Source organism: Poeciliopsis prolifica, unplaced genomic scaffold, assembly GCF_027474105.1.
Source record: "Poeciliopsis prolifica strain line A6 unplaced genomic scaffold, Auburn_PproV2 SCAFFOLD003, whole genome shotgun sequence".
In the NCBI taxonomy this organism is placed as follows: Eukaryota; Metazoa; Chordata; class Actinopteri; order Cyprinodontiformes; family Poeciliidae; genus Poeciliopsis; species Poeciliopsis prolifica.
The window spans coordinates 13,766,751-13,788,390 of record NW_026562378.1 but is presented as its reverse complement, the minus strand read 5'-3'; the positions used below and the strand labels follow the sequence as shown (position 1 = coordinate 13,788,390).

General features: G+C 33.7%; 3 protein-coding genes across 3 annotated transcripts; all 3 read right to left on the bottom strand.

The window, feature by feature from the left end:
• Positions 1 to 1,169: 1,169 nt before the first annotated feature.
• Positions 1,170 to 4,739, bottom strand: LOC129358406 (uncharacterized). Its single transcript, XM_055027440.1, has 11 exons — positions 4,580 to 4,739; positions 4,212 to 4,505; positions 3,948 to 4,007; positions 3,680 to 3,739; positions 3,509 to 3,595; positions 3,346 to 3,420; positions 2,833 to 2,865; positions 2,159 to 2,245; positions 1,982 to 2,000; positions 1,354 to 1,373; positions 1,170 to 1,244 (listed from the first exon to the last, which is right to left on the bottom strand). Exons 1-11 carry the CDS (start codon positions 4,701 to 4,703, stop codon positions 1,180 to 1,182), a joined length of 924 nt encoding a protein of 307 aa, XP_054883415.1. The 5' UTR covers positions 4,704 to 4,739; the 3' UTR covers positions 1,170 to 1,179.
• Positions 4,740 to 11,853: 7,114 nt separating this feature from the next.
• Positions 11,854 to 15,423, bottom strand: LOC129358378 (mucin-2-like). Its single transcript, XM_055027384.1, has 11 exons — positions 15,288 to 15,423; positions 14,920 to 15,213; positions 14,508 to 14,567; positions 14,337 to 14,423; positions 14,175 to 14,249; positions 13,775 to 13,888; positions 13,405 to 13,491; positions 13,226 to 13,244; positions 12,566 to 12,585; positions 12,421 to 12,459; positions 11,854 to 12,017 (listed from the first exon to the last, which is right to left on the bottom strand). Exons 2-11 carry the CDS (start codon positions 15,086 to 15,088, stop codon positions 12,013 to 12,015), a joined length of 675 nt encoding a protein of 224 aa, XP_054883359.1. The 5' UTR covers positions 15,089 to 15,213; positions 15,288 to 15,423; the 3' UTR covers positions 11,854 to 12,012.
• A 1,718-nt stretch (positions 15,424 to 17,141) lies between these two features.
• Positions 17,142 to 21,253, bottom strand: LOC129358333 (uncharacterized). Its single transcript, XM_055027307.1, has 13 exons — positions 21,190 to 21,253; positions 20,920 to 20,949; positions 20,459 to 20,749; positions 20,007 to 20,315; positions 19,285 to 19,368; positions 18,985 to 19,038; positions 18,488 to 18,583; positions 18,129 to 18,147; positions 17,904 to 17,923; positions 17,768 to 17,826; positions 17,612 to 17,672; positions 17,390 to 17,430; positions 17,142 to 17,300 (listed from the first exon to the last, which is right to left on the bottom strand). The coding sequence occupies exons 1-13, from the start codon at positions 21,221 to 21,223 to the stop codon at positions 17,229 to 17,231; spliced, it is 1,170 nt and encodes a 389-aa protein (XP_054883282.1). The 5' UTR covers positions 21,224 to 21,253; the 3' UTR covers positions 17,142 to 17,228.
• Positions 21,254 to 21,640: the final 387 nt, after the last annotated feature.

Genomic DNA, 21,640 nt, shown 5'->3' with positions numbered 1-21,640 from the left:
TCGCTGTTTAAACTGGGTAAAGACAGATGGTCTCAGTAACATGTTGATATATTTATTATATTTAGCCCTCTGCACAATAGCTTATTGTCTGCTTGCTTCATATGAGCCTCAACAAAACTGAAGAGGTGGTAAATTTCCAGCTCCAGATTAAATTCAAATTAAACATATTTCCTAAATCTTTTCCAAACACTTTGGTTACTTGTTTGCGTTTATCAGACTAGATGAGGTAATCAAAGGTTCAGTTCCTCTAAAAGCCAAACGCTGATGTTCCTGTAAAACGGACTAACATTAATAAAAGAAAGCAGAATAAAAACAAATGCAAAATTTATTTGTATAGAACAATATTTGAAACTGATAACATGATTCACAAGGATTGAACTCAACAAAGTAAGCAATCATTAAATACTAACAAAATAGATCTTATACTTCTGGAGCAAAAACAAATATAGATAAAATAAAACACAAAATATATGACGGTGAGTTAATCTTTCAAGTCAAAAACCTAAAATGAAATTATTATTTTTTGGTCGTTATGTATTCTCTCAACATATGTGGCAGTAGAAATGGGTCAGAGATGTGAAGTCGTCCTCTTCCTGTAGGTTTGTACATTTTTTATAATCATTTATGAGCAAATTACATTTTATTCATCATGGCATTTTTAACAGTTTTTATACATATTTTTAATGAAAACATATAAAAAAAATTATGGTAAATTCAAACAGCTTTGTTATTGAAAGGCTGTTGACATATTTTCAAATTACACGAGATAAAACAAGTTTGGATGGATGAGGTTCAGTCGTCACTCTGTGAAAACAAAGAAACATTTTGTAAAACTCTTATTCAGTTTTGTTTTAGCATTGGTAACATATCATGCCGATGTTGTCAAACTTTAAGATTTTTACTTTTATTCTTAAGAAAACGTGATTTCCTTGTATCTTTGCAAATATCTGTACAAACACGTTTCTATGTTTCAAGCTTATTCAACAGAACAGCGCCATCAAGTGGCCAAACTACCAATCAGTGATCATTACACTTCATTGCCAGAGACAAACTCAGAGTTACGGCTGCAGGCAGCAGCGCTGTAGGATCGTCACATCCTGCCTGTAAATGTTTTAATAATAAGTTTGAAAGACGCAGGACAGTCTGCACTGAGACAGAATGACTCTGAGATTCATCGTTTTAGCAGAAGCAGAAATTTAACAAACCATCTCTGTTGTTCAGACCAGATATCTGGATCTGCTCCACTGGAAAATGACCAAAAGGAAAAATCACACATTAATAGTACTGCTGTCAGGTAAAGGCATCATAACACAATTTATTGTTGATGAGCAACAAACTTTTTGTTTTCTTTACCTGAAACTTCAGCTTTTGATCTGTGGCAACAGACAAGAATTAATTTGTTGTGTTTTTAATAAAATGGACATAAAAAATGTTTGAAAATGATTTGAATCCAAACAAAAGTCTACAAAAAATCAGCAGGATAAACTCAAACATCACCTCCACAACAAGGTTTGATATTTGTTATGACGGCTTTATACTAATAATAACCGGAGTTTAATTTAAAATAAAAAAACACGCCTCATTCAAAATAACCTCAAGCATTTTTACTTTAGTTCAGAAAGATGCAGCCTTGCTAACTTAAGCTGTGCTTCCATCTTTATTTTCAACATAATAAATAAACTATTGCACACCAAACCATAATTGTTCAGTGTTTTTTTCACAGGGTCATCTGCAGGGAGCCATTATTAACGATTTAAAGTAGAAGCAGAGGCTCACAGAAAACATTTGACTGATATGTTAATAGTGTGATTGTTGATTTTAAACCTTTTCGGTGTGCAGTTAATATTGTTTATGCTACTGGACTTAAACAAGAGATTTTTACTGTCCATATCCAAGACAATGTAAACTATAACAATAACTGAGATTTTCAAAAAGCAGCCAACATTTATGCAACAATATTTAGAAAATTACATTTTCCTACCTTTTCAAAAAACATTTCTCTAGAATAAAAAGAGAAACACATTTTTTTATTAACTTTCTTTGGGAAAGAACTATGCCAAAGAATTTGTTAAATGTAGTAAATATTTAAGCAGATGTAGATGTAACTTGTATTTAAAAAGGTATTTAAATTCAATTAGTGCTATATCTGCATTCTTACCCATTCTGCTTATGCAACATTTTAGAGTCAATCCAATCAGGACTAAAGAGATCAATCCAACTGCAATGAACCTCCAGATCATCATCACTGCATGAAGAGATGAAACAAGTTCAGCACTTATTGTAGAAATAATCACATCTTTGTCATCAAGTAATATTTAAATTACTAAATCTGACTCACATCAGCTCTGTCTGGAGGAATGAAAAGCTAAACCGTTCAACTCAAGTAATTTAGTACAAAAGGCATTTATATTAAATAACATATCTATGTCAACTTCTCCAGAGAAAGTAATACAATATTTTTGAGATAATAAAGTGTTTCAGTTTTTAGTTTTTAGCACTGAGGCGTATTTTAGAAAATCCTACCTCACTAACAGAAGTAAAATCTGATGTAAAATCAGGTTGAGAGACGTTTGATTTCTTAAAGTCTACATAAACATCTGGTTTCAAATATGTTTTATTTTGAAATTTGTATGATGCTCTAAAAATTTAGCCTGGTTTCAGTGACTGCTGTCAGATAGAAAAAACTTTCTTTCATGATCTCACTTTGGTGCGACAGAAAACCAATAATAAGAAATCTGTAAGAAAGAACTTTTACGGATCACAACATGGAAAAACCAAGAAATAAAACTACCATTAATAAACAAAAAACAGTAGTTTAGAGGCAGATCGTACCAGTGGTTGCAGGAAAATCCTTATTCTCAACAGCTGCAATGAAAGATGAAACATTTAGATCAAAGCCTTGACCAATCATTTAAGTAATACAGTTTAAAAAAGGAATTCTGTCAAATACTAAATTATGTTTGCAAGCTCCTCTGGAAAAAGTCATCAAACATTTTTATAGTAATACAGTTTTTATATTTTCAGCTTTTAGCACTTGGAAGTATTTAACAAAATCCTGCCTCAGTGTAAGAAATTAATCTAATGTAAAAAAAAAGTTTATTTTAAAGTCTATGTAAAAATCTGGTTTCCAATATCTTTGATATTAAACTTTGTATGATGCTCTAAACATTTAGGCATGACAGAAAAGCAATAAATAGACATTTGGAAGAGGAAAAATACTTTTTTACTGCAATATTCCTGTGTAAACTATAGCAAAGTGTAATATATACAGCAGCTTTTATGTGTTAAAGTTTTCAAAAGAAGAAAGTATCAAATCATGACACATTTTCAAGTGTATAAAATGACCTGGTGCCTCTGATGGTGACGTTGACAAAGTAGAAACTGAGCCTAAAGTGTTGACTGTGGTACTTCCACTTGAATCTGAAGAAAACAAAGAAAAACAAAAATTTGTTGATAAATTTCATGTCCAAATGTTGAAGCTGACAATGTTTCTGAAGTTTTGACTGACCTGTTGTACCAAATAATGAAGGATTCACTGATGATGGGGGATCAGAAAATGGACTTTCTGTTTCCACTGTTGTTCTAAATGTTTGACCTGATGGATAAAGTCAAAGTACATAGTAAATATAATTATATGTGTTTAAAATTGTCTGGTATTGGTGTTAGAAGCAGATATTACCATCAGTCACACTGACAGTCGTTACTCTCTGAAACGTGGTCGATTCTGTTTCCTGAACATCTGCAATGGCAGAGAATAATAGAGTATTTAAGACCTTCACATTTATGTGATAAATGTAAACATGTAATACCAAGCTAATTAATATGTCAAAAATCAACTTATTGAAGGTGAAATCGTAGGAACAGAATGGACAGTAAATTTAGAGATCTGGAACAAAGAGGAGGAATAGTTAGTAATTCATTGTGGATGGAGATTGTAGAAGTGTTACCATCAGTCACACTGACAGTCGTTACTCTCTGAAACTTGGTCGATTCTGTTTCCTGAACATCTGCAACGGCAGAGGAAACATTTAGACCTTTCACACGTTTGCTACAAATACAAATGTGTGATGCCAAACTGGTAACCACTTGATTTCTGTCAAGGGTCAGAAGACAAAACGTTATAATGTTGAAACTATATTAAGAAAATAGGATTGACAGACTAACATTTAATATTTAGAGTTCATTGATCATAGGGAGAGTTAATAACTTACTGTGGACGGTGACTGTAGACGTTTTGCTGTATGGAGACTGATGCAGTCCTCCACGCTTCACCATGTAATAACATTTTAATTCAACCTCAGCAGGTGAAGTTTGATGTGTCATCATCAGGAGCTCACTTCCTGTAATCAGTGTTTGCTCACAGGAAATGCTTCTGTACATCTTTGAGTTTATGAAATATAAAAAACAATTCTCCACAGAAACAGATGAAGGATTCCCACAGTTCACTGTGACTGAGTCTGAAACTGTGATCTGCTGTGGATACACAGTCAGTTCAGGTGGAGGAACTGAAAACATAAACAAGATCAAATAGTTTAAAATCAGTCATCTGTATTAGTTCATCACAGCTGTATTTACTCACATTGTATGATGATGGTGAGCAGGTTACTCTTTGGAGATTGGTGTAATTTCAGGTAAAAACATGTTACATCAATGTTAGCTGGTGAACTTTGTTTGGTTAAAGACAGAAGTTCAGCTCCTGTCATCGTGTTCAGACAAGAAAATATTTGGTGTATGTTTTCTCTCCCAAAGTAGAAATGACAATTTTTCACAGAAGATGGAGGCTGACAGTTTAAAGTGACTGAGTCTGACTCTGTGATCACCAGAGGATTCACTATCAGTGTGGGGGGAAGAAGATCTGCAAATATGATCACAGTAAAGTTATACACATGATGGATATCCAGCATAGCCATTCATCAACAGAAACACAAATCAGAATAAGACCCCCTTTTAAATTAAACTGCGTATCTGTTTACTCACTATTTATGGTGATTAATGTTGATGCACTGTCTAATGATTGTAGAGCTCCATCCTTTACAGTGTAGACACATTTAACTTTGACATCAGCTGGTGATCTTCTGCTTAACAGCCTCAGCATCTCAGATCCTGTCAGTGTTTCCTCACAGGATGAATTTGCTGACATTTCTTTGTTTTCAAAGTAGAAATCACACAGAGACACAGAAACATGTGGAGCCGAACAATTCAATGTGACTGAGTTGGTTTCTGTCATCTCAAGTCGATCCACTGTTAGGTTTGGTTGAGGAAGAGCTGAAAGTTCAAAAGGTGTTTAGATATCAACTTTTATCAGAAAAGAAATATTTCATTTCCCCAAGGATACTTAATTGAAACTAACCTTCAGCTTTTGCTTCATGAATCAAATCTATAGAAAATGAGACAAAGAAACATTTGCATCTTTTCTGACTGGAAAGTACAATTTATTACGATTGTAAAACCTCAGACTTTATATTAAAGAGTAGAACATAATATCAATGACAATAAACTAAACTTACGGAGGAGGATGAAGAACAGCAGCTGTAAAGCCATGATGAAGCAGTGAATGTCTTCCTACTGTGACTTTTACCTACATTTGGTTTCAAAAGACGTTAAAATAAACCACATGATCAGTAGAGGACCCTCCTACTGACCACAGGAACAAAAACTCACATGATAAATAGTTCATCAGTACTTTAGACCACCTAAACCTACAACAAGAACAGACCATTTCACTATAATCATTTTACTGACATTGATATTTTAGTTAAAGTTTAATGCTTTGGTTCTGGATCCGCTGCATGGAGTCACTTTACAAGTTCAGTACATAAAATAAATAAGATATGATACAAAATTTGAAGTTGTTCTCCTCTTCTTGTAGGTTTGCACATTTTTTATTATTATTTTTGAGCAAATTACATTTTATTCATCATGGCATTTTTAACAGTTTTTATACATATTTTTAATGAAAACATATAAAAAAAATTATGGTAAATTCAAACAGCTTTGTTATTGAAAGGCTGTTGACATATTTTCAAATTATACGAGATAAAACAAGTTTGGATGGATGAGGTTCAGTCGTCACTCTGTGAAAACAAAGAAACATTTTGTAAAACTCTTATTCAGTTTTGTTTTAGCATTGGTAACATATCATGCCGATGTTGTTAAACTTTAAGATTTTTACTTTTATTCTTAAGAAAACGTGATTTCCTTGTATCTTTGCAAATATCTGTAGAAAACACGTTTCTATGTTTCAAGCTTATTCAACAGAACAGCGCCATCAAGTGGCCAAACTACCAATCAGTGATCATTACACTTCATTGCCAGAGACAAACTCAGAGTTACGGCTGCAGGCAGCAGCGCTGTAGGATCGTCACATCCTGCCTGTAAATGTTTTAATAATAAGTTTGAAAGACGCAGGACAGTCTGCACTGAGACAGAATGACTCTGAGATTCATCGTTTTAACAGAAGAAGAAATTTAACAAACCATCTCTGTTGTTCAGACCAGACATCTGGATCTGCTCCACTGGAAAATGACCAAAAGGAAAAATCACACATTAATAGTACTGCTGTCAGGTAAAGGCATCAAAACACAATTTATTATTGATGAGCAACAAGTTTTATTTTCTTTACCTGAAACTTCAGCTTTTGATCTGTGGCAACAGACAAGAATTAATTTGTTGTGTTTTTAATAAAATGGACATAAAAAATGTTTGAAAATGATTTGAATCCAAACAAAAGTCTACAAAAAATCAGCAGGATAAACTCAAACATCACCTCTCCACAACAAGGTTTGATACTTGTTATGACGGCTTTATACTAATAATAACCGGAGTTTAATTTAAAATAAAAAAACACGCCTCATTCAAAATAACCTCAAGCATTTTTACTTTAGTTCAGAAAGATGCAGCCTTGCTAACTTAAGCTGTGCGTCCATCTTTATTTTCAACATAATAAATAAACTATTGCACACCAAACCATATTGTCACCATCATTTTGTTTTTTTTTCACAGGGTCATCTGCAGGGAGCCATTATTAACGATTTAAAGTAGAAGCAGAGGCTCACAGAAAACATTTGACTGATATGTTAGAGTGATTGTTGATTTTATACCTTTTCGGTGTGTAGTTAACATTGTTTATGCTAGTGGACTTAAACAAGAGTTTTTTACTGTCCATATCCAAGACAATGTAAACCATAATAATAACTGAGATTTTGAAAAAGCAACCAACATTTATGCAACAATATTTAGAAAATTACATTTTCCTACCTTTTCAAAAAACATTTCTCTAGAAGAAAAAGAGAAATACATATTTTTTTATTAACTTTCTTTGGGAAAGAACTATGCCAAAGAATTTGTTAAATGTAGTAAATATTTAAGCAGATGTAGATGTAATTGTATTTAAAAGGTATTTAAATTCATTATTGCTATATCTGCATCTTACCCATTCTGCTTATGCAACATTTTAGAGTCAATCCAATCAGGATTAAAGAGATCAATCCAACTGCAATGAACCTCCAGATCATCATCACTGCATGAAGAGATGAAACAAGTTCAGCACTTATTGTAGAAATAATCACATCTTTGTCATCAAGTAATATTTAAATTACTAAATCTGACTCACATCAGCTCTGTCTGGAGGAATGAAAAGCTAAACCGTTCAACTCAAGTAATTTAGTACAAAAGGCATTTATATTAAATAATAAAATGTCTATGTCAACTTCTGAAGAGAAATTAATACAATATTTTTGAGATAATAAAGTGTTTCAGTTTCCAGTTTTTAGCACTGAGGCGTATTTTAGAAAATCCTACCTCACTAACAGAAGTAAAATCTGATGTAAAATCAGGTTGAGAGACGTTTGATTTCTTAAAGTCTACATAAACATCTGGTTTCAAATATGTTTTATATTGAAATTTGTATGATGCTCTAAAAATTTAGGCTGGTTTCAGTGACTGCTGTCAGATAGAAAAAACTTTCTTTCATGATCTCACTTTGGTGCGACAAAAAAACCAATAATAAGAAATCTGGAAGAAAGAACTTTTCCAGATCACAACATGCAAAAACCAAGAAATAAAACTCCCATTAATAAACAAAAAACAGTAGTTTAGAGGCAGATCGTACCAGAGGTTGCAGGAAAATCCTTATTCTCAACAGCTGCAATGAAAGATGAAACATTTAGATCAAAGCCTTGACCAATCATTTAAGTAATACAGTTTAAAAGGGAATTCTGTCAAATACTAAATTATGTTTGCAAGCTCCTCTGGAAAAAGTCATCAAACATTTTTATAGTAATACAGTTTTTATGTTTTCAGATTTTAGCAGTTGGAAGTATTTAGCAAAATCCTGCCTCACTGTAAGAAGTTAATCTAATGTGAAAGAAAAAGTTTATTTTAAAGTTTCAATGACTGTATCTTTGATATTAAACTTTGTATGATGCTCTAAACTATTAGGCATGACAGAAAAGCAGCAAATAGACATTTGAAAGAGGAAAAATACTTTCTTACTACAATATTCCTGTGTAAACTATAACAAAGTGTAATGTATACAGCAGCTTTTATGTGTTAAAGTTTTCAAATGAGAAAAGAATCAAAATCATTAAATATTTTCATAACATGATCCAAGTGTATAAAATGACCTGGTGCCTCTGATGGTGACGTTGACAAAGTAGAAACTGAGCCTAAAGTGTTGACTGTGGTACTTCCACTTGTATCTGAAGAAAACACAGAAAAACAAAAATTTGTTCAAATTTCATGTCCAAAGGTTGAAGCTGACAATGTTTCTGAAGTTTTGACTGACCTGTTGTACCAAATAATGAAGATTCACTGATGATGGGGGATCAGAAAATGGACTTTCTGTTTCCACTGTTGTTCTAAATGTTTGACCTGATGGATAAAGTCAAAGTACATAGTAAATATAATTATATGTGTTTAAAATTGTCTGGTATTGGTGTTAGAAGCAGATATTACCATCAGTCACACTGACAGTCGTTACTCTCTGAAACGTGGTCGATTCTTTTCTGAACATCTGCAATGGCAGAGAATAATAGAGTATTTAAGACCTTCACATTTATGTGATAAATGTAAACATGTAATACCAAGCTAATTAATATGTCAAAATCAACTTATATGAAGGTGAAATCATATGAACAAATGGACAGTAAATTTAGAGATCTGGAACAAAGAGGAGGAATAGTTAGTAATTCATTGTGGATGGAGATTGTAGAAGTGTTACCATCAGTCACACTGACAGTCGTTACTCTCTGAAACTTGGTCGATTCTGTTTCCTGAACATCTGCAAAAGCAGAGGAAACATTTAGACCTTTCACACGTTTGTTACAAATACAAATGTGTGATGCCAAACTGGTAACCACTTGATTTCTGTCAAGGGTCAGAAAACAAAACTTTATAAAGCTGAAACTATATTAAGAAAATAGGATTGACAGACTAACATTTAATATTTAGAGTTCATTGATCATAGGGAGAGTTAATAACTTACTGTGGACGGTGACTGTAGACGTTTTGCTGTATGGAGACTGATGCAGTCCTCCACGCTTCACCATGTATAACATTTTAATTCAACCTCAGCAGGTGAAGTTTGATGTGTCATCATCAGGAGCTCACTTCCTGTAATCAGTGTTTGCTCACAGGAAATGCTTCTGGACATCTTTGAGTTTATGAAATATAAAAAACAATTCTCCACAGAAACAGATGAAGGATTCCCACAGTTCACTGTGACTGAGTCTGAAACTGTGATCTGCTGTGGATCACAGTCAGTTCAGGTGGAGGAACTGAAAACATAAACAAGATCAATAGTTTAAAATCAGTCATCTGTATTAGTTCATCACAGTTGTATTTACTCACATTGTATGATGATGGTGAGCAGGTTACTCTTTGGAGATTGGTGTAATTTCAGGTAAAAACATGTTACATCAATGTTAGCTGGTGAACTTTGTTTGGTTAAAGACAGAAGTTCAGCTCCTATCATCGTCTTCAGACAAGAAAATCTTTGGTGTATGTTTTCTCTCCCAAAGTAGAAATGACAATTTGGAAAAGAAGATGGAGGCTGACAGTTTAAAGTGACTGAGTCTGACTCTGTGATCACCAGAGGATTCACTATCAGTGTGGGGGGAAGAAGATCTGGAAATATGAGTAAAGAAAACAGAAACAAACAGGTAAAAGTTAATGCATGATGGATTTCCAATATGTTCTTAATCAATGTTGCTACAATTTTTGATAACCAGATGACTCACTGTTTATGGTGATGTTGTTGATTCTGTCTGACAATGTGGTACTGAGAGCATCATTCATTTTAACGTAGGAACATTTAACTTTGACATCAGCTGGTGATCTTTTATTTAACATCCTTAACATCTCAGATCCTGTCAGTGTTTTCACACAGGAAGAGTCTGAAAACTTCTTGTTGTTTTCAAAGTAGAAATCACACCGAGACACAGAAACATTTGGCGAACACTTCAATGTGACTGAGTCGGTTTCTGTCATCACAAGTCGATCCACTGTTAGGTTTGGTTGAGGAAGAGCTGAAAGTTCAAAAGGTGTTTAGATATCAACTTTTATCAGAAAAGAAACATTTTATTTATCCAAAGATACTTAATTGAAACTAACCTTCAGCTTTTGCTTCATGAGTCAAATCTATAGAAAATGAGACAAAGAAACAACATTTGCATCTTTTCTGACTGGAAAGTAAAATGTAATACAATTGTAGCAAAAAGTAAATACTCAGACTTTATATTAAAGAGTAGAACATAATATCAATGACAATAAACTAAACTTACGGAGGAGGATGAAGAACAGCAGCTGTAAAGCCATGATGAAGCAGTGAATGTCTTCCTACTGTGACTTTTACCTATATTTGGTTTCAAAAGACGTTAAAATAAACCACATGATCAGCAGAGGACCCTCCTACTGACCACAGGAACAAAAACTCACATATAAATAGTTCATCCGTATCTTACACCACCTAAACCTACAACATGAACCATTTCACTATCATCATTTTACTGACATTGATATTTTAGTAAAGTTTAATGCTTTGGTTCTGGATCCGCTGCATGGAGTCACTTTACAAGTTCAGTACATAAAGTTTTGTGGTTTAAATCGTCATTTTCTATTGAAAGCCCTCACTGAGAGGTATCTGTTCACAAATCTAAAAATAGCAAAAACACTATCACATATCAGTAAAACTATCTACATTGTTTTGTGTGATTCAGTCTTATATGAACCAGTCGCTGTTTAAACTGGTAAAGACAGATGGTCTCAGTAACATGTTGATATATTTATTATATTTAGCCCTCTGTACAATAGCTTATTGTCTGCTTGCTTCATATGAGCCTCAACAAAACTGAAGAGGTGGTAAATTTCCAGCTCCAGATTAAATTCAAAAACATATTTCCTAAATCTTTTCCAAACACTTTGGTTACTTGTTTGCGTTTATCAGACTAGATGAGGTAATCAAAGGTTCAGTTCCTCTAAAAGCCAAACGCTGATGTTCCTGTAAAACGGACTAACATTAATAAAAGACAGCAGAATAAAAACAAATGCAAAATTTATTTGTATAGAACAAAATTTAAACATGATTCACAAGGATTGAACTCAACAAAGTAAGCAATCATTAAAAAGACAAAATAGATCTTATGCTTCTGGAGCAAAAACAAATATAGATAAAATAAAACACAAAATATATGACGGTGAGTTAATCTTTCAAGTCAAAAACCTAAAATGAAATTATTATTTTTTGGTCGTTATGTATTCTCTCAACATATGTGGCAGTAGAAATGGGTCAGAGATGTGAAGTCGTTCTCTTCCTGTAGGTTTGTACATTTTTTATAATTATTTATGAGCAAATTACATTTTATTCATCATGGCATTTTTAACAGATTTTATACGTATTTTTAATGAAAACATATAAAAAAATTATGGTAAATTCAAACAGCTTTGTTATAGAGATGCTGCTGTATTTTAAAATTACATGAGATAAAACAAGTTTGGATGGATGAGGTTCAGTCGTCACTCTGTGAAAACAAAGAAACATTTTGTAAAACTCTTATTCAGTTTTGTTTTAGCATTGGTAACATATCATGCCGATGTTGTTAAACTTTAAGATTTTTACTTTTATTCTTAAGAAAACATGTGATTTCTTTTTTCTTTTGCAAATATCTGTAGAAACAGGTTTTTATGTTTCAACCTTATTCAACAGAACAGCGCCATCAAGTGGCCAAACTACCAATCAGTGATCATTACACATCATTGCCAGAGACAAACTCAGAGTTACAGCTGCAGGCAGCAGCGCTGTAGGATCGTCACATCCTGCCTGTAAATGTTTTAATAATAAGTTTGAAAGACGCAGGACAGTCTGCACTGAGACAGAATGACTCTGAGATTCATCGTTTTAACAGAAGAAGAAATTTAACAAACCATCTCTGTTGTTCAGACCAGACATCTGGATCTGCTCCACTGGAAAATGACCAAAAGGAAAAATCACCATTAATAGTACTGCTGTCTGGTAAAGGCATCATAACACAATTTATTGTTGATGAGCAAAACGTTTTATTTTCTTTACCTGAAACTTCAGCTTTTGATCTGTGGCAACAGACAAGAATTAATCTGTTGTGTTTTTAATAAAATTGACATAAAAAATGTTTGAAAATGATTTGAATCCAAACAAAAGTCTACAAAAAATCAGCAGAAAAAACCCAAACATCACCTCTCCACAACAAGGTTTGATACTTGTTATGACGGCTTTATACTAATAATAACCGGAGTTTAATTTAAAATAAAAAAAACACACACCACATTTACAATAACCTCAAGCATTTTTACTTTAGTTCAGAAAGATGCAGCCTTGCTAACTTAAGCTGTGCGTCCATCTTTATTTTCAACATAATAAATAAACTATTGCACACCAAACCATATTTTTTGTTCACTTTTGATAGTTTTTTTAACACACTGGAAGCTCTAAGCTTTCTGCAGGGAGCCATTATTAACGATTTAAAGTAGAAGCAGAGGCTCACAGAAAACATTTGACTGATATGTTAGAGTGATTGTTGATTTTATACCTTTTCGGTGTGTAGTTAACATTGTTTATGCTAGTGGACTTAAACAAGAGTTTTTTACTGTCCATATCCAAGACAATGTAAACCATAATAATAACTGAGATTTTCAAAAAACAACCAACATTTAAATAATTTCTAAAAATTATTTGAAAATTACATTTTCTTACCTTTTTGAAAAACATTTCTCTAGAAGAAAAAGAGAAATACATATTTTTTTATTAACTTTCTTTGGGAAAGAACTATGCCAAAGAATTTGTTAAATGTAGTAAATATTTAAGCAGATGTAGATGTAACTTGTATTTAAAAGGGTATTTAAATTCAGTTATTGCTATATCTGCATCCTTACCCATTCTGCTTATGCAACATTTTAGAGTCAATCCAATCAGGATTAAAGAGATCAATCCAACTGCAATGAACCTCCAGATCATCATCACTGCATGAAGAGATGAAAGTTCAGCACTTATTGTAGAAATAATCACATCTTTGTCATCAAGTAATATTTAAATATTACAGGACACAAAATTTTTACTATATGTCTTTAATATGTATTGTTTCTTTTAGGATGTGTACTGTTTATTTTTATAATATTCATTGTGAAGCTCAGATACTTGATTTGTTTCCAACTATTGATAAAAAGATTACTTTTAAATTGAAACAAATAAAGTTGCATCCTGATGTAATAAGTTTTGAAGCTGTTGTTCAGACGCAGATCCTACCAGTGGAAACTGGGAACACTGGGACGATGGTCTGGGAGGTCGTCAAGTCTTTCTGGGCAGGGGTCAAAGGTTGTGTGAGTAAATCTGACTCACTTACATCAGTTATGTGACTCACTAAGAAAAGTAAAATAAGGAAGAGAGAGCTTTGTCATTTTAAAGTCTATGTAAAAATCTGGTTTCCAATATCTTTGATATTAAACTTTGTATGATGCTCTAAACATTTAGGCATGACAGAAAAGTAATAAATAGACATCTGGAAGAAGAAAAATACTTTTTCACAGCAATATTCCTGTGTAAACTATAGCAAAGTGTAATATATACAGCAGCTTTTCTGCATTAATGTTTTCAAATGAGAAAAAAGTATCAAAATCATGAAACATTTTCAAGTGTATAAAATGACCTGGTGCCTCTGATGGTGACGTTGACAAAGTAGAAACTGAGCCTAAAGTGTTGACTGTGGTACTTCCACTTGTATCTGAAGAAAACACAGAAAAACATAAAAATGTTCAAAATTTCATGTCCAAAGGTTGAAGCTGACAATGTTTCTGAAGTTTTGACTGACCTGTTGTACCAAATAATGAAGGATTCACTGATGATGGGGGATCAGAAAATGGACTTTCTGTTTCCACTGTTGTCCTAAATGTTTGACCTGATGGATAAAGTCAAAGTACATAGTAAATATAATTATATGTGTTTAAAATTGTCTGGTATTGGTGTTAGAAGCAGATATTACCATCAGTCACACTGACAGTCGTTACTCTCTGAAACTTGGTCGATTCTGTTTCCTGAACATCTGCAACGGCAGAGGAAACATTTAGACCTTTCACACATTTGTTACAAATAAAAATGTGTGATGATAAACTGGTATCACCCTTGTTTAGCATTACAAACAATAATGCTAAACATTACTATGTTTAGCATTAAAACATTATTGTTTAGCATTAAACAATAATGTTTCATTACACCATCATCAGAAAACAATGACAATGTTTCTGACAATGACATTAATGTCATTGTTTTCTGATGATGGTGGTCAGAAGACAAAACTTTATGAAGCTGAAACTATATTAAGAAAATAGGATTGACAGACTAACAAATATTTCATATTTAGAGGTCATTGATCATAGAGAGAGTTAATAACTTACTGTGGACGGTGACTGTAGACGTTTTGCTGTATGGAGACTGATGCAGTCCTCCACGCTTCACCATGTAATAACATTTTAATTCAACCTCAGCAGGTGAAGTTTGATGTGTCATCATCAGGAGCTCACTTCCTGTAATCAGTGTTTGCTCACAGGAAATGCTTCTGGACATCTTTGAGTTTATGAAATATAAAAAACAATTCTCCACAGAAACAGATGAAGGAGTCCCACAGTTCACTATGACTGAGTCTGAAACTGTGATCTGCTGTGGATACACAGTCAGTTCAGGTGGAGGAACTGAAAACATAAACAAGATCAAATAGTTTAAAATCAGTCATCTGTATTAGTTCATCACAGCTGTATTTACTCACATTGTATGATGATGGTGAGCAGGTTACTCTTTGGAGATTGGTGTAATTTCAGGTAAAAACATGTTACATCAATGTTAGCTGGTGAACTTGTTTGGTTAAAGACAGAAGTTCAGCTCTTGTCAGCATCTTCAGACAAGAAAAGCTTTGTGGTAGTTTTTCTCTCCCAAAGTAGAAATAGCAATTTTTCACAGGAACAGATGATGGAGGTGACAGTTTAAAATGACTGAGTCTGACTCTGTGATCACCAGAGGATTCACTATCAGTGTGGGGGGAAGAAGATCTGGAAATATGATCACAGTAAAGTTATACACATGATGGATATCCAGCATAGCCATTCATCAACAGAAACACAAATCAGAATAAGACCCCCTTTTAAATTAGACTGCGTATCTGTTTACTCACTATTTATGGTGATTAATGTTGATGCACTGTCTAATGATTGTAGAGCTCCATCCTTTACAGTGTAGACACATTTAACTTTGACATCAGCTGGTGATCTTCTGCTTAACAGCCTCAGCATCTCAGATCCTGTCAGTGTTTCCTCACAGGATGAATTTGCTGACATTTCTTTGTTTTCAATGTAGAAATCACACAGAGACACAGAAACATGTGGAGCCGAACAATTCAATGTGACTGAGTTGGTTTCTGTCATCTCAAGTCGATCCACTGTTAGGTTTGGTTGAGGAAGAGCTGAAAGTTCAAAAGGTGTTTAAATATCAACTATTGTCACCAACAAAGAAAGAAAGTTGATATTCAGAATAGTTGATTAAGCAGTAATCTCTTCACAACAGTAAAATTTATATCAACACTGACCTGCTTTGGTCCCATAAAGGGAATCTGATAAAAAAAATTATTGAAAAGGAGACAAAGAAGCAACAATATTTAAACATGAGAATATTAACCTTGTTTGATGACAAAGTGCTATGGATCATTTCAATAATAAAGTAATTTACTGCAGGCTAAAGAAACCTATACTCACTGAAGAGGATGAAGAACAGCAGCTGTACAGCCATGATGATGCTACCAATGCACCGACACAGACGTGTTCCTGTTTTAGCCTTCACCCACAATAGGTTTCAAAAGTTGTTTGGGGGGAGAAAAATCCACATAATCTGAAGTGGACACACCTACTGACCATAGTAATTCAGACATCAATCCAATTGTGGTTTGGAGAACCACAACTGAACTGAACTGAAAGTTTAGATATACATGAACTACTTGGCCACATGTGCGTGTACAGTATGAGTCATTGGACGTGGAGCAATAATGTTTGCTTAATTTCTATTCTGTTTGGCAAAGTTTCAACTAGAGTTCACTGTTTAACCCTGCCGTAGTCTTAGCACGATGCTCACAAAGAGGGCAGCAGATGTCATGGACGGCCAACTTGGTGACTGCTCTTCGGAAACCACAAAAAACAATAACGTTTCACACAATTTGTAGACCTGTGACCAATGTGCTCTACAAAGAGACAGAAAGACAAGTTACCCTCATAAAATATGAGCATGAGAAGTCTGAAATAAATTGGTTGTGCATTGGCGGTTTCTGATATGGGCCACTGCCCAGGGCGGCATCTTGTGGGGAGCAGCATGGTCCTTTTTCTCAAAAATCCTTTCACAGAATGACAGCTCTGAGCTAACGTGAGACATGTGAGACTGTGATACAGTACAGTTAATTATCTTCAAACTTTATTGTTTCTTTTCAACAAAACATTTGTATTTCATTGCTTCTGCAGGAGTTTCTACATGAGTGGACTTAAGTGCCAGAGTCCTGAAACTTGTAGATGTGTTCTCTGTCCTACACATTTGAACTAAAAGGCAAAACCTCCTCACTAACATGCAATCAAGCTCCACAGAGCTCTGCTGATGACAGAGCCAGGTGTGATGAAGCAGAGACGTCCAAAAGTCGCAGAACTCGGGCCCTTTGGGGCCGGAGTTCACCACTCTACACCCTGTAACCCGCAGATGATGGAGGAGGTAAATCAGGGATGCTGCAGTACAGGCTGTTGACGTCAGACTGGAAAACAAAAACACCAGGATTTTTTTACACTTATATCATATAAGTTAAGTTTACAAACATCTTTTTTTGTGATCATTTTTTCGTACGTCTTCAGCTGAAGAATCTTCAACGGCGAATTGTTCAGAATCTGAAACAGTAGAAAATACAATTAACAGTATCAGGTTTGACTCTTCACTTTCTCTGTGATTATGAAGAACAAATTTACGATTTCCGTAAATATAAAAACAATAAATTATTTTTTGCAAATATTTTATTGCAAATGTATTTTTAGATCAAGTTCAAGTGGGTATCAAATTAAGAAAACTCACCTGTAAACGAGTCGGCAGCAGGTACAGGTGTGATCATGCTGTAGATGGCATCATTATGTAACTTGAAACAACGGAAAAGATTATGTCAATGGAAAATAAACAAAAAATACAAGCAAGATAATGCAATGTGAATGATTTAAAAAATAGTTTATTTACCATCTCTGTGTTATCAGTCATCTGTACAGACTGATCTTCAACAGGCATTAACATGATTCCTAAACACAAATATAAAGACTAAATATACATTAATAGGAAAAACAGTAGATATTTCAGGATCCTAGATGTGTATTACCTGTAATGTTGGTTTGTTTTCTAAGCAAAAATAAAAAAATGAAACAGATTTATTTAGTGAGGAGCAAAGCAAAATCAGATTTAGACAAATTAAGAGTTTATTTCCTGTCATGCGAGCATTTCAGAGAAAACTAAGTACAAAACCTTCTGATTTCTGAGGTCAAATTTGCTTTAAAAATTTGATAAAAGAACAATAATAGAAAGTCTTGACAACAGAAAGCCTTACCTCTCGTGTGATCCATTTTCTGAACAAATAAAAAGTAGAATCAATCAGATGATTTAGTTGTACTTAACCATTCACACTCCACAAGAATCAACACTTTAGATTCTGTTTTTATGCTGACAAACATCACTAATTTAATATTTATTTAAAAATCTTATGTTCAGCAACACATAAGCTTAACTTAGAAAAATCTTACTATATTTAAACCTTCATCAAGCGTATTATATTTGCAGTATGTCACTATAGCTGTAATTTATTTATTTTATATTGGATTTTATTTGTAAAAATTTCTCAGCAGAGCCCCAGAGACAAAAATTTTTAATGGATCTCCTTCACTAAACAAAGGTTTCAATGTTTCTCACCAGTTCTCCTTTTGGCTCTGAAACACGCTGCCACCACCAAGATGAAGATCACAATCACTCCTCCCACAGCTGTCGTGATTATTAAAGTCTTCGTGTCTGTTTTAAAGGTCATAAAGTTTCACTTTGACTTTCAAACCACAATCGCTTTGTGCTGCTGCAACACTCACCATCTGACTCCAAATCTCAAACATCTGTCAGCTAAGATTTCACTACTAAGCTTTACATAAACGTCAAAAACAAAAATACTACACACATATTAATTAATGATTCAAGTTGAAAATAACTATAATTCATATTGTGATGCAGAGTGATGCATGCAGCAGAAACCGTTCAGAAAACTTCAGCTTCTTTAGATTCAAAAGGTTATAAACCTTAAAATAGTTTAAATAGTTTACTGAAGAATGCGCAATATCAAACAGGTGTATTAAAAAATATATAAAATAAGGATAAAACCAAAACAGACTATCTTAATACTGACAGTAAAACAAGAATCTCACCCAGATTTTTGCCCGTAGGTTCATGATTTCCTGCTTTTTCTGTAATGTCCGCCACTTTATAATTAGAAGTGACATTTGAAGACTCATCTCAGTTTAATCAAATGTATACACGATATTATCTGCTTTTGACAGACATCTTAAATACCTGCAGTATCAAATATGATACACACATTTTAACAGGTTTTAAATGAAATATAACAAAAAAATTTCTAAGTAATTGTGCATTGTTTGGCTGCGTTGACATTGTGATCTCAGGTAGCAAGACAATAACAGTTTTATAAGAATATATTTCATCGTTACCATTGGTGGAAAACACTGAGTTCGCTGAGCCGGTGGTCGTTGTAGATCTTGTTGGTCTCGTCCTGATATCAGTTACTTTTCCATCTACAAAGAGAAAACAGGTTTATATAAATAAAGAATCTAATAATTTTTGTAAAACTGGCTCCAGAATATTTTCTGTATATTTTCAGCTTTCTGCACTAAGAAGTGTAATTTTAGTCAAATAGAATGAACTTTATATACATAAACCTGTTTTCTGCACACAAAAAATACATTTTACAGATTAGTTGTAAAAATGTCAACAGACTTAGCGCCACCAAGTGGTTAAAGTATTTATCTTCTAATTTGCCTCTGGAAATAATAGTATGTACTAGGAAATCTAACTAATGTTTTTGAGAAGATATTTGATTTTGTTTAATTTTCGGGGTCTCTTTCATTAAATCTCTTAAGGTCTTTGAGGGATTTTTAACCCTTGATTTGCTGGAACCTGCAGTGAGACACGCTGAATATACACGTTCATCTTGCATCCAATCTGTTTCCTCTGTTGTTTTGAGAAGCTGTGTGTTTATTCAACATTTCATTTTGTTTTCCTGTCTTTGACTTACTGTCATGTAGGATGTTTAAAAGAAGCTTGCTTAGACTTGTGCATGACTGAATTTTCAAAGTGGAAAATCTCAAAAATATTTAGGTGAAAAAATAATTGTAATATGTTCATACTTATAATTATGTACATGTACACTCACCAGTGAAGCTGTATGGATCACTACGAGGTGACAAAGTTTTCCTGTCATCTTTCAACCTATAATCGCAGCTGGCTTCCTTCTGTTGAACCAAACGTAGATGCTTCACTAATTCATTTTCTTTAATGACAATCCGACAGAACTGATGGGTTTCTGAGCTCGTCTTGTTCCATGTCGTTATTGTTTCAGTTGGATGGTTTGATTCTCCAAAGTACAGGTTACACGTGGTGTTTTTCACCAATCCAGGCAGATAGCAAAAGAAAAGAGCGTGTACACCTTTAAGATAGTATACTCTCAGCTGTGGTTTTAGACCTGCAGAAGAAATCATTTATGGGAAAGTAAAATATGTTATATGTTGTGGCAGTAAACCAGAGCTGATAACTTTTCCTGTAAAGCTTTGACAAGTTTTCATAAACAAAATCGTTAATAATTTAAAAAATGAGGCAGTGACCTACCTATAGTAATATGAGCCAGATCACTGTCAGGAGATGGAGAATTTCTGTCCTCGTACTTCACAATATAAAAACATCTCACTTCAACCACAGACGATGAATTTTGCTTTGCCATGGACAGCAGCTCAGTTCCTGTTAATGTCTTCATGCAGGGGAAAGGTGTCAGAGTTCCTCCATTCACATGGAAATAACACTGATTCACAGAAAAATGATCTGGAGCCTGACAGCGTAATGTGACTGAATCTGTTTCTGTGATTATTGATGAATCCACTGTTAGTTTAGCCTGAGGAAGAGCTAAAATAGAGACACAGGGTAAAGTATTGATGAATCAAGATTAAAACATTTCCAATAGTAAAGTATTCTTTCATCTGAAATAAAACAAAAAGCTTTTTGCTGAGCCTTTAAAATATTAGGTGACTTTACTAGCAGTAATAAATTGCACAGTGATAACATCAAAAACTGACCTTGTTTGACTTGCACCTCTTGAAAAGAACCTGTTTGAAAGAAAAATGTAACACAATATTTATCATCTCTAAAGATTTATCATCTCTAAAGATAGAATGAACTGGTACATTATAAAGTCACAGTTGCGTGCTGTGACTTTAACAACAGATTATTCTCAGAATAAACTGCACAGCAAAGCCAGTGAGGACAAAGAAAGTTATATTTGTGTGTATTTATATTCATCAGTGTAAATTCACTGATGTTGAGAGAAAGGAGGTAAATTAACTTACCCAAAAGAACGATAAAAAGCAGGCATCTCCCCATGATGAAGGCAGACTTCAGCTGGTCATAACCTTTGAGAGAAGATACGTTTCTGACAGCAAGAAAGATAAAGATCAGAAGAACTCAAAGATACAACCCACAAATATGACTGACAGGAAAACAGTTTCACTCCAAAAGCAACATCAGAGAAGATTTCAGTGCAAATGGACTAAAATCTGGGACAAATACTTTAATTTTTGCTGATTATTATGACAATTTGTTACATTTCAATGGTAATTACTCAGGCTGAAGGTAATGACAATGATCATCTAATTAATTGTCATATTTTGAATTAGCAGCAAACTATTATTCTTCACTGATTAAGTCCAAACTCATCTCTTTAGATTTGATAAATGCAAGATAGTTGGCTTCACACATTGCACAATGTTTTTGTTTCAGAAAACATTTTTAGCTTTTGAA

Excerpts from the sequence above, each read along its gene's own strand:
- LOC129358406 (XM_055027440.1), bottom strand. The coding sequence starts at position 4,703 with ATGACAGGAGCTGAACTTCTGTCTTTAACCAAACAAAGTTCACCAGCT. Across the intron at positions 4,008-4,211 it reads GTCTACAGTCACCGTCCACA|ATGTTCAGGAAACAGAATCG; the intron begins GTAAGTTATTAA and ends CTGCCGTTGCAG. Across the intron at positions 3,740-3,947 it reads GACTGTCAGTGTGACTGATG|ATGTTCAGGAAACAGAATCG; the intron begins GTAACACTTCTA and ends CTGCCATTGCAG.
- LOC129358378 (XM_055027384.1), bottom strand. The coding sequence starts at position 15,088 with ATGTCCAGAAGCATTTCCTGTGAGCAAACACTGATTACAGGAAGTGAG. Across the intron at positions 14,568-14,919 it reads GTCTACAGTCACCGTCCACA|ATGTTCAGGAAACAGAATCG; the intron begins GTAAGTTATTAA and ends CTGCCGTTGCAG. Across the intron at positions 14,250-14,336 it reads TTCATTATTTGGTACAACAG|ATACAAGTGGAAGTACCACA; the intron begins GTCAGTCAAAAC and ends TGTTTTCTTCAG.
- LOC129358333 (XM_055027307.1), bottom strand. The coding sequence starts at position 21,223 with ATGGGGAGATGCCTGCTTTTTATCGTTCTTTTGG. Across the intron at positions 19,369-20,006 it reads TGATCCATACAGCTTCACTG|ATGGAAAAGTAACTGATATC; the intron begins GTGAGTGTACAT and ends TTCTCTTTGTAG. Across the intron at positions 17,431-17,611 it reads TGCTGCCGACTCGTTTACAG|ATTCTGAACAATTCGCCGTT; the intron begins GTGAGTTTTCTT and ends CTACTGTTTCAG.